Source organism: Nipponia nippon, unplaced genomic scaffold (genome assembly GCF_047370975.1).
Source record: "Nipponia nippon isolate SJK-2023a ecotype South Korea unplaced genomic scaffold, ASM4737097v1 scaffold_35, whole genome shotgun sequence".
NCBI lineage: Eukaryota > Metazoa > Chordata > Aves > Pelecaniformes > Threskiornithidae > Nipponia > Nipponia nippon.
In genome coordinates, this window is record NW_028262353.1 from 2,075,097 (window position 1) to 2,086,349 (window position 11,253).

At 67.4% G+C, this 11,253-nt stretch overlaps 1 protein-coding gene across 6 annotated transcripts; it reads right to left on the reverse strand.

The window, feature by feature from the left end:
- On the reverse strand, positions 1-6,956 carry TARBP2 (TARBP2 subunit of RISC loading complex). Of its 6 annotated transcripts, none has more exons than XM_087771121.1 (9): positions 6,848-6,956; positions 5,017-5,198; positions 3,972-4,077; positions 3,256-3,339; positions 3,008-3,080; positions 1,987-2,104; positions 1,714-1,898; positions 651-840; positions 1-480 (listed from the first exon to the last, which is right to left on the reverse strand). In XM_087771121.1, exons 1-9 carry the CDS (start codon positions 6,898-6,900, stop codon positions 149-151), a joined length of 1,323 nt encoding a protein of 440 aa, XP_087627247.1. In that variant the 5' UTR covers positions 6,901-6,956; the 3' UTR covers positions 1-148. The 6 variants fall into 6 exon arrangements, with proteins under 6 accessions (XP_087627247.1, XP_087627244.1, XP_087627245.1 ...); XM_087771118.1 differs by having other exon boundaries at positions 218-509; positions 1,771-1,898; positions 3,008-3,144; positions 3,256-3,322; positions 3,972-4,072; XM_087771119.1 differs by having other exon boundaries at positions 218-509; positions 1,771-1,898.
- Positions 6,957-11,253: the final 4,297 nt, after the last annotated feature.

The window sequence follows — 11,253 nt, forward strand, 5'->3', positions numbered from 1 at the left end:
CGTACAAACCCCCCTGCTTTATTCCCGGGGGCTGGGTGGCACCCAGGGACCCTCCTCGCCCCCGGGGGAGCCGGGACGGAGGGAGCCCCCGGGCCCTGAGGTCTGTCCGGGCTCCGTCTGGGGGGCCGCGTGTCTGTCCGTCTGTCTGTCAGCAGGTCCGGGTGCCCACGGGCTGTGGCAGTGGGGCCGGGTGTCTGTCTGGGTGTCCGTGGGTGGGTCTGGGTGTCCACCAGTGGGTCCAGGCATCTGTCCAGAGGTCCGTGTGTGAGTCGGTTGAGTCCAGGGGTCCGTCTGTGGGTCCATCGAAGTGTCCGTGGGTCTGTCCGGCTGTCGGTGGGTGGGTGGGGGGGCTCATTTGCCCCCTGCCATGATGCGGAGGTACTGGAGGGCGTTGCGGGCGGCCTGGGAGCGGGCGCCGTCGCGGGAGGTGGCCGCGCCGTGGCACACCGTGGCCGGCTGCGTCGACAGCTCCACCAGGCACTGGTGCAGTCCGCTGAGGCTCAACGCATCTGGGGGACGGACGGACGGACACGGGGACGGGCCACCGTCACCCCGGACCCTCCCGAACACCCCCAAGCCCGGGCTGGGGCACCCGTGGGGCTGGGGGGCGCCCAGAGAAGGGGGTGGGTGCCCGCGGGGCGGGGGCTCACCGATGTCGAGGTAGCTGATGGCGAAGCTCTGCTCCTCGGAGAGCTCCTGCAGGAGGGCGCAGGCCCCCGCGCCCATGGGTGCCAGCGGGTGGCTCCGCAGCTGCACGATCTTCTCGCCCGCCGAGTTGCGCAGGGAGTCCCAGGTGCAGCCGGGTGCTCGGCCCCGCAGCCCCTCCAGCCTGGGGCCCGCCTGCGGGGACGGGGCGCTCGCGGACCAGTCTGACCCCCCGCCCCACGGGGACACGGGGACCATCCGGACCCCGGCGTGGGGACGTGGGGGCTCAGGGACCACCCAGCGTCCCAGGCAGGGACGCCCAAGGGACACGGGGGCTCAGGGACCCTGCGGACTCCCACGCAGGGACGTGGGGCTCAGGAACTGCGAGGACCCCGACATGGGGACACCCATGGGGGCTCAGGGACCACCAGGACCCCCATACAGGGGCACCCTTGGGACACGGGGGGCTCAGGGACCCTACGTGGGGACACAGCGGCTCAGACACCCCCATCTGGTGACGCGCTGGGAACAAGGGGGCTCAGGGACCCCCATGTGGGGCCACGCCAGGAATGTGGGGGCTGCTGGGACCCCCATGCTGCGTCCCCCGGGGGACATGGGGGCTTGGGGACTGCGGGACACCCCCCCCTCCGATTCAGGGACCCTGCATGGGGACCCCAAATCCACAGGGTCCCCCCCAGGTCACCCTTGGGTGTCCCCCTGCCCCTACTGTCCCCCAACTTTAATCACTGGGGGTCCATAAGCCCTGAAATAGGGGGTACAGAGGTGCCCGTGTCCCCCATTGACCCCTCAGGGTGGCTGTGTCCCTCCCATTAGCCCCTCGGGGTGCTGGTGTCTCCCGTTAACCCCCCCGGGGTGGCCTTGGGGTGCCCATGTCCCCCCCGTTAACCTCTCAGGATGACCTCAGGGTGCCCGTGTCCCCCGTTAACCCCCTGGGGTGGCCTCGGGGTGCCCGTGTCCCCCGTTAACCCCTCAGGGTGGCCTCGGGGTGTCCATGTCCCCTATTAACCCCCTCAGGGTGACCTCAGGGTGCTCGTGTCCCCCGTTAACCCCCTGGGGTGGCCTTGGGGTGCCCGTGTCCCCCGTTAACCCCTCGCTGGCCGGTACCATGGAGAACTGGTCCTCCTCCACCTCGGCCTCGCTGCCCTCCCGTGGCTCCATGGGGACGTTGTGGATCCGCACCAGCATCTTGGCGGCCGCGTTGCGCTTCGCCAGCTTCTTGGAGGTGCCGCTGCCTGCGGGGAAGGGACGAGGGACACCGAGGTGAGCCTGGCACCCTGTTGTGTCCCCCCTCCACGCCCGGGGGGTGCCCCGGCCCCGTACCGATCTCCACGAAGCGCTCGACGCGGCAGGTCATGGTGAACTCCTTGCGATGCGCCGGCCCCGACTCCTGTGTCACCGTGTACTCGGGCAGGCGCCAGCCCTTCTGCACCACCAGCTCCTGGGGCGGGGGGACAGAAATGGGGGGGTCCGGGGAGGGCAGGGTCACGGGGTCCCCCCCCGAAATGGGGAGAGCTGCCCTCAGAAAGGAGCTGCCATCCCCGAAACGGGCACTGCCAGCCCCAAAACAGGCGGGGCCAGCCCCAAACTGGGTCCACTGCCTCCAAAATAGGGATAACCATCCCCAAAATGGGAAGAACCGTACCCCAAATGGGGATAACTGTCCCCAAATGGGGATAATTGTCCCCAAAATAGGGATATCCATTCCTGAAATGGGAAGAACTGTACCTAAAATGGTGATAACTGTCCCCGAAATGGGGATAACTATCCCTGAAACAGGGATAATTGTCCCCAAAACAGGGATAACTGTCCCCCAAATGGGGATGACCATCCCCAAAACAGGGATAACCATCCCCAAAATGGGGATAATTATCCCCAAAACAGGACAACTGTCCCCAAAATGGGGATAATCGTCCCCAAAACGGGTTCAACCGTCCCCAAAATGGGTCCACCATCCCCACAACAGGGATAACTGTCCCCAAAACAGAGATAACCATTCCCAAAATGGGGATAACTGTCCCCAAAACAGGGATAACCATCCCCAAAACAAGGATAACCGACCCCAAAATGGGTCCACCATCCCCAAAACAGGATAACCATTCCCAAAATGGGGATAACTGTCCCCAAAAGGGGCAAGAGCCCCCCGCCAGCTGGGGTGAGGCAGCCCCCAAAGGTCACCGCCACCCCCAAAATGGGCCAGGTCACCCCCAAAGGGGCATGCCCCCCCCTCCCCCAGATAGGGATGGCCATCCCCAAAACAGGCTCATCACCCCCAAAATGGGGACGGCCACCGAGCCGGGGCGGGGGCACGTCCCCGTTTGTCCCAGCCCGTGGTGGCACCCACCTGCAGAGCGCCCACGGGGTTACATTCCGACTGGGGGGGGGACACGGGCGTCTTCATCTCCAGGGGGGTGCCCCTGCGTGGGGCAGACGGGCACGGCGTGAGGGGGGCATGGCTCCGAGCCCCCCACGCCAGGACCCCTGGGTTGGGGAGGCGAGGAGGGGTAATGGGGTGCCGGGAGCTGAGGGTTTGGGGGGGATCGGTGCCCCCCCTGCCCAGCCCCGGCACCTGGGTGCCCCCCACCCCGTTACCTGGGCGAGGGTGGGGGCACGGCAGGTGCTGGGGGGGCGGCTGCGGGGCCGAGCTCAGCCGGGGGCTCTGGGGGGAAAGGAGAGCTTGGGGATAAAAGGTGAGACGTTAACACCCGAGCCGGCCCCCCCAAACCTCCCTCCCTGGCACCCCCAGCCCCCCAGGTGCCCCAAATCCTGCCAGGCACCCCCAATTCCCTTGGGACCCCCAGGCATTCCCAATTCTCTTGGCTCCCCTAAGACACTCCTCACCCCCCTGTACACCCCTAGACTCACCCTGGGCACCCCCAGACCTGCCTGGGTACCCTCAACCCCGCCGCAGGCACCCCCAAACCCAACTGAGACCCCCAACCCCCCCCAAATCCCTTGGGATGCCTAAGGCCCCCAGCATCCCCAATCGCCCTGGGTACCCCCAAACTCCCCTGGATGCCCTCACCCCCCCGCAGATCCCCCAAACCCACCGGGCCTGGGTGCCTGGCACCCCTAGGGTACTCCCAACCCCCTGGGTACCCCCAGACCGCCTGGGCACCCCCTCCGCCCTCCCCAGCATCCCAGAGCACCCCAAACTCCCCCCAGCACCTCCCAGATATGCTCAGTGCCCTCCCCTGTGCACCCAGCACCCCCCCAGACCCCTCCCCAGCTCCCTCCAACGCTATTTTGTGCCGCGCCCTGACCCCCATCCTGAACCCCAGCACCCCGGGGACCCCGTCCCCCCTCACCTGGGCTCCTCGGGGGCGGTGGGTTCCAGCATGTCCCCCCCTTTGAGCAGCTTCAGGGCCACCTCCGCCGCTTTGTGCTTCGCCGCCTTCTTGCTGGGCCCCTGCCCTGGGGGAGACACCAGCTGAGCGGGGTGGGGGGCACCCAGGGCCCCCCCAGAGCCCCGGCTGTGCTTAGGGCTGCCACAGCCCCGGTGTCGGGATCCCGGGGGATCCCTCTGCCGTAATACCGGCAGTGGGGTGCCGGGGGTCCCCAGGTGTTCCAGGCGTCGGGGTCCTGGGTGATCCTTCACCAGGACCCACTTTTTTGGGGTCCCAGGGGACCTCCATGTGTCCCAGGCGTTGGGGTTCTGGGTGATCCCCCACCAGGACCCACTTTTGGGGATCCCAGGGAATCCCCATGGCACATCCCAGATGTTGGGGTCCCCAGGAGGATCCCTGTGTCACAGCACAGGCTTTGGGGTCCCAGGAGATCCCCGGGCATCCCAGGCATTGGGGTCCCAGATGATTCCCTACCACAACCCACTCTTTGTGGTCCCAAGGGATCCCTGAGTGTCCCAAGCACCACGATCCCAGCCCATCCCCCATTAGGACCCACTTTTTGGGGTCCCAAGGGATCCCTGATTGTCCCAGGCATTAGGATCCCAGGTGATCTCCCACCACAACCCACTTTTTGGGGTCCCAAGGGATCCCTGAGCATCCCAGGCATCAGGATCCCAGGCCATCCCCCATCAGGACCCACTTTTTTAGGGATCCTAGAGGATCCCACCACCACAACCCACTTTTTGGGGTCCCAAGGGATCCCTGAGCGTCCCAGGCATCAGGATCCCAGGCCATCCCCCGTCAGGACCCACTTTTTTAGGGATCCCAGGGGATCCCCCCACCACAGCCCACTTCTAGGGATCCCCCAGCACATCCCCACCACCTTGGGGACAATCCCCGTGTCCTCACTGTCCCCTCCACACCCCAGGTCACCCTCTCCAGGCACCCCGGGGGGGCAGGGTGAGAGGCGGGGACAGCCTGGAAGCGAAGGGTGTCGGGGACCCACCGGTGCAGCTGATGTCCCCGACGGTGACACGGAAGGTGAAGTTGGGCTGGTGGGCTTGTCCCTCGGCCTTCAGGAGGTCGTAGCCGGGGGTCTTGCCTATGCGAGTGCCATATTCCTGCAGCAGGCTGATGGGCGTCTTCCCGGGGTTGGCGGCCAGCATCTGCTCCAGGCTGGGGACAGGGCTGTCACCAGCCCCAGCAGGGGTCAGAGGGGACCGGTGGGGACAGGGATTGAGGGGGAATGGGGTGGTGGGAGAGGCTGGCATGGCCATGGGGACGTGGGGACAGGGGTGGCATCGCCACGCAGCATGAGGATATGGGGACAGGGGTGGCAATGCCACACCACACGGGGATACAGGGACAGGGGTGGCATCACCACGCAGCATGAGGATATGGGGACGGGGTGGAGACACCACATAGCATGGGGACATGGGGACAGGGGTGTCACCAGCCCGAGCAGGGGTCAGAGGGGACCGATGCGGGTACGGATTGGGCGGAGCGGGGTGGTGGGAGAGGCTGGCATTGACGTGTAGCATGGGGACACAGGGACAGCGTGGCACTGAGACGTAGCGTGGGGACATGAGGATAGAGGTGGCACCGCCATGTGGCATGGGGGCACGGGGAAAGGGGTGGCATCACCACTCAGCGTGGGGACAGGGCTGGCATTGCCACACGGCATGGGGACATGGGGACAGGGGTGGCACCAACAAACAGCACAGGGACATAGGGACAGGGCTGGCACCAACAAACAGCATGGGGACAGGGGTGGCACCACCACGTCGCATGGAGACATGGGGACAGGGGTGGCACCAACAAACAGCACAGGGACACGGGGACAGGGGTGGCATCACCACATGGCATGGGGACATGGGGACAGGGCTGGCACCAAAAAACAGCATGGGGACATGGGGACAGGGCTGGCATCACCACGTCGCATGGGGACAGGGCTGGAGCCCCCACACGGCATGGGGACAGGGCTGGAGCTCCTCTGCTGCGTGGGGACAGTCACAGGGCACAGTCACAGGGGTGGCACCAACAGACAGTGTGGGGACACGGGGACAGGGGCGGCACTGCCATGTAGCATGGGGATGCGGCTGGCACTGCCACACAGCATGGGGATGTGGGGACAGGGCTGGAGCCCCCACACAGCATGGGGACAGGGGTGGCACCACCACGTCGCATGGGGACATGGGGACAGGGGTGGCACCAACAAACAGCACAGGGACATGGGGACAGGGCTGGAGCCCCCACACAGCACAGGGACATGGGGACAGGGGTGGCACTGCCGCACAGCACAGGGACATGGGGACAGGGGTGGCACCAACAAACAGCACGGGGACATGGGGATGGGGCTGGAGCCCCCACACAGCACGGGGACATGGGGACAGGGGTGGCAACAACAAACAGCACAGGGACACGGGGACAGGGGTGGCATCACCACATGGCATGGGGACATGGGGACAGGGCTGGAGCCCCCACACAGTGTGGGGACATGGGGATAGGGGTTGGCACTGCCGCACAGCACAGGGACATGGGGACAGGGGTGGCACCAACAAACAGCACGGGGACATGGGGATGGGGCTGGAGCCCCCAGACACCGTGGGGACAGATCCGGAGCCCCCACGCAGCGCGGGGACACGGGGACAGGCCTGTACCCTCCCCCCCCCCCCCCCGCGGAGCCCAGTCACACAGGCCCGGTGTAGGCCCCAACCTCCCCCTCTCCCTCCGGAGGGGGATAACCGCGGTTTGGGGGGGGGATCCCGGTTTAGGGGGGGGGTATCCCGGTAGGAAGGGGGGGGTATCCCGGGACAGGGGCTAGGGGTGTCCGGTACCTGGGGAAGCCGCCGCTCCGCCTGGCCCCGCCGCCCGCCCCCTCCTCGCTCATCCCCGCCGCGCTCCGTCCCGCCGCCGCGCCGCCCGCGCCGCCAGGGGGCGCCCGCTCCCCCCCGCCGCGGCGCGGGGGGCGATGGGAAACGGGCGCCGCGGGGGATTGTGGGAAGCGTAGTCCGCCGGGGGGGGAGCGGCAGCGGCAGCTGCCGCTCCCCCCCCCCGGTGGACTACGCTTCCCACAATCCCCCGCGCGGGGAATGCTGGGAAGGTGGAGGACTCGGAGGGCGGGGCCATGCGGCGGCGGGGGCGGTCTGCCTCTGTTCGCCCCTCCCCTGGGGGGGGGATAAGGATGGAGGGGGGTGATGGATGGGGACAATGGGGACAGACGGACAGGGTGGGCCAGATGGGGACAGACGGACAGCATGGGACAGGGGTGAATGGATGGGGACGGTGGGGACAGACAGGGCGGGAGAGGGATGGACAGATGGGGTGGGAGAGGGACAGACAGACAGGGTGGGACAGACGGACAGGATGGGACAGGGATGGACAGATGGGGTGGGAGAGGGATGGACAGACAGGGTGGGACTGGAACAGACAGGGTGGGAGAGGGATGGACAGACAGGGTGGGACAGGGACAGACGGACAGGATGGGACAGGGATGGACAGACAGGGTGGGACAGGGATTGGACAGATGGGGTGGGAGAGGGACAGACGGACAGGATGGGACAAAGATGGACAGATGGGATCAGGCAGGGACAGACAGATGGAGTGGGACAAGGATGGACAGACAGAGTGGGACAGGGACAGACAGATGGAGTGGGACAAGGATGGACAGACAGAGTGGGACAGGGACAGACAGATGGAGTGGGACAGGGATGGACAAGGCGGGACAGGGATGGACAGGGAGCAAGAGGGGCTGATGGATGGGGATGTGGGGACAGACAGGGTGGGACAGGGACAGACAGACGGGGTGGGACAGGGACAGACAGGGCGGGATGGGGATGGACAGGGACAATGGGGACAGAGGGGGTGGGATAAGGACAGACAGACAGCGTGGGACAAGGACACAGGGGGACAATGGGGACAGACAGGATGGGACAGGGATGGAGAGGGGTCCCTGGGTGGGGACAGTGGGGACAGGGAGGGATGGGGACCCATGGGTGGGGTTGGTGGGGACAGACATGGTGTGATGGGACCGGTGGACAGGGAGCGATGGGGACAGACAGACACACAGACAGGGGGACAGACGGACAGGCAGTGATGGGGACAGGCCAGTGGGTTGGTCAGACTGGGACCAACTGGGACAGGCAGGGTGTGGCAGGGACGGACAAGGGGCCATGGGGACAAATGGACACCTGCACTGGGAGCAGACTGGGAGTACTGGGAATAGACTGGGAGCAGTGGGGACAGGGATGCCTGGACTGGGAGCACTGGGGACAGAATCACACTGGACTGGGAGCACTGGGGACAAGGACACCCATACTGGGAGCACTGGGGACAGACTGGGAGCACTGGGGACAAGGACACCCATACTGGGAGCTCTGGGAACAGACTGGGAGCAATGGGGACAGGGATGCGTGGACTGGGAGCACTGGAAACAAACTGGAAGCACTGGGGACAGAATCACACTGGACTGGGAGCACTGGGAACAAGGACACGCATACTGGGAGCACTGTGGACAGACTAGGATACGTGAGGACAGAAGGACACTCATACTGGAAGCTCTGGGGACAGACTGGGAGCACTGGGACAGTGACACCCAGGCTGGGAGCACTGGGGACAGACTGGGAGCACAGGGGGCAGAAGAACTCCCATACTGGGAGCACTGGTGTCAGACTGGGAACACTAGGACAGGAACACCCATACTAGGAGCACTGGGGACAGGCTGGGAGCACTGGGGACAGAGGGACTCCCATACTGGGAGCACTGGGGTCAGACTAGGGCAGGGACACCCATACTGGGAGCACTGGTGTCAGACTGGGAACACTAGGACAGGAACACCCATACTAGGAGCACTGGGGACAGGCTGGGAGCACTGGGGACAGAGGGACTCCCATACTGGGAGCACTGGGGTCAGACTAGGGCAGGGACACCCATACTGGGAGCACTGGTGTCAGACTGGGAGCACTGGGGACAGAGAGACACCCATACCGGGAGCTCTGGGAACAGACTGGGATCACTGGGGACAGAAGCGCACCCAGACTGGGAGCACTGGGATTGCACTGGGGCCCCCCTGTGGTGCTGGGGCTGGCGGGGGTCCCAGTCCCGGTATCGGGGGGTCCCGGGGGCACCGGGGGGGTCCCAGTCCCGGTGCTGGTGCCCGTGGGGGGGTCCCGGTGCCGGTGGTCCCGGTAGGGGGGTCCTGGTGCTGGTGCCAGTATGGGGGTCCCAGTCCTGTTGCTGGTGCCAGTATGGGGGTCCCGGTGGCGGTAGGGGGGTCCTGATGCCGGTGCCGGTACGGGGGTCCTGGGGCCGGCTGTCCCAGGGCCGGTGTAGGGGTTGCGGTGCCGGTGCCGGTGCCGGTGCCGGTATGGGGGTCCCGGTGCCCGTGTAGGGGTCCCACTGCCAGTCCCAGTGTAGGGGTCCTGGTGCTGGTGGTCCTGGGTGCCTGTATGGGGTCCTGGTGCTGGTGTAGGGGTCCCAGTGCCGGTGCCGGTATGGGGGTCCTGGGCCCCGTGGTCCCAGTGCCGGTGTAGGGGTCCTGATGCCGGTGGTCCCAGTGCTGGTGTAGGGGTCCCGGTGCCAGTGGTCCCAGTGCCGGGCGTCCTGGGTGCTGGTATGGGGGTCCCGGTGCCAGTGGTCCCGGTGCCGGTGCGGGGGTCCTGGGCCCCGTGGTCCCAGTGCTGGTGTAGGGGTCCCAGTGCCAGTGGTCCCAGTGCCGTGGGTCCCGGGTGCTGGTATGGGGGTCCCGGTGCCGGTATGGGGGTCCCGGTGCCCGTGTAGGGGTCCCACTGCCAGTCCCAGTGTAGGGGTCCTGGTGCCGGTGGTCCTGGGTGCCTGTATGGGGTCCTGGTGCTGGTGTAGGGGTCCCAGTGCCGGTGCCGGTATGGGGGTCCTGGGCCCCGTGGTCCCAGTGCCAGTGTAGGGGTCCTGATGCCAGTGGTCCCAGTGCTGGTGTAGGGGTCCCGGTGCCAGTGGTCCCAGTGCCGGGCGTCCTGGGTGCTGGTATGGGGGTCCCGGTGCCGGTGGTCCCGGTGCTGGTGCGGGGGTCCTGGGCCCCGTGGTCCCAGTGCTGGTGTAGGGGTCCCAGTGCCAGTGGTCCCAGTGCCGTGGGTCCCGGGTGCTGGTATGGGGGTCCCGGTGCCGGTATGGGGGTCCCGGTGCCCGTGTAGGGGTCCCACTGCCAGTCCCAGTGTAGGGGTCCTGGTGCCGGTGGTCCTGGGTGCCTGTATGGGGTCCTGGTGCTGGTGTAGGGGTCCCAGTGCCGGTGGTCCTGGGTGCCTGTATGGGGTCCTGGTGCTGGTGTAGGGGTCCCAGTGCCGGTGCCGGTATGGGGGTCCTGGGCCCCGTGGTCCCAGTGCCGGTGTAGGGGTCCTGATGCCGGTGGTCCCAGTGCCGGGCGTCCTGGGTGCTGGTATGGGGGTCCCGGTGCTGGTGGTCCCGGTGCCGGTGCGGGGGTCCTGGGCCCCGTGGTCCCAGTGCTGGTGTAGGGGTCCCAGTGCCAGTGGTCCCAGTGCCGTGGGTCCCGGGTGCTGGTATGGGGGTCCCGGTGCCGGTATGGGGGTCCCGGTGGCGGTGTAGGGGTCCCGGTGCCGGTGGTCCCAGTGCCAGTGCCGGGGTTCTGGTGCCGGTGTAGAGGTCCCGGTGCTGGTATGGGGGTCCCAGTGCCGGTGCCGGCGGTCCCGGTGCCGGTGGTCCCGGTGCCCGTGCGGTGGTCCCGGTGCCACTATGGGGGTCCTGGTGCCAGTGCGGGGCCGGTGGTGCTGGTATGGGGGTCCTGGTGCCGGTGGTCCCGGTACCCGTGCAGGGGTCCCGGTGCTGGTATGGGGGTCCCGGTGCCCGTGTTCCCGGGGCTGGTGCGGGGTCCCGGTGCCGGTGCGGTGGTCCCGGTGCCGGTGCGTTCCCGGTGCGGTGGTCCCGGTGCTGGTGCGGGGGTCTCCGGTGCCCGTGCAGGGATCCCGGTGGTCCCGGTGCCGGTGGTGCTGGTATGGGGGTCCCGGTGCCGGTGGTCCCGGTGCCAGTGCGGGGTCCCGGTGCTGGTGCGGGGGTCCCGGTGCCGGTGGTGCTGGTATGGGGGTCCCGGTGCCGGTGGTCCCGGTGCCGGTGCGGTGGTCCCGGTGACGGTGCGGGGGTCCTGGTGCCGGTGGTCCCGGTGCCGGTGCGGTGGTCCCGGTGCCGGTGGTGCTGGTATGGGGGTCCCGGTGCCGGTGGTCCCGGTGCCGGTGCGTTCCCGGGGCCGGGGCGGGGC

Bases quoted from the DNA above. Each gene is read 5' to 3' on its own strand.
- TARBP2 (XM_087771121.1), bottom strand. From the start codon at position 6,900: ATGAGCGAGGAGGGGGCGGGCGGCGGGGCCAGGCGGAGCGGCGGCTTC. The intron at 3,081-3,255 runs GTAACGGGGTGG...TGCCCCACGCAG, and splicing joins GTGCCCCCACCCTCGCCCAG to GGGCACCCCCCTGGAGATGA. The intron at 1,899-1,986 runs GTACGGGGCCGG...CCTTCCCCGCAG, and splicing joins CGAGCGCTTCGTGGAGATCG to GCAGCGGCACCTCCAAGAAG.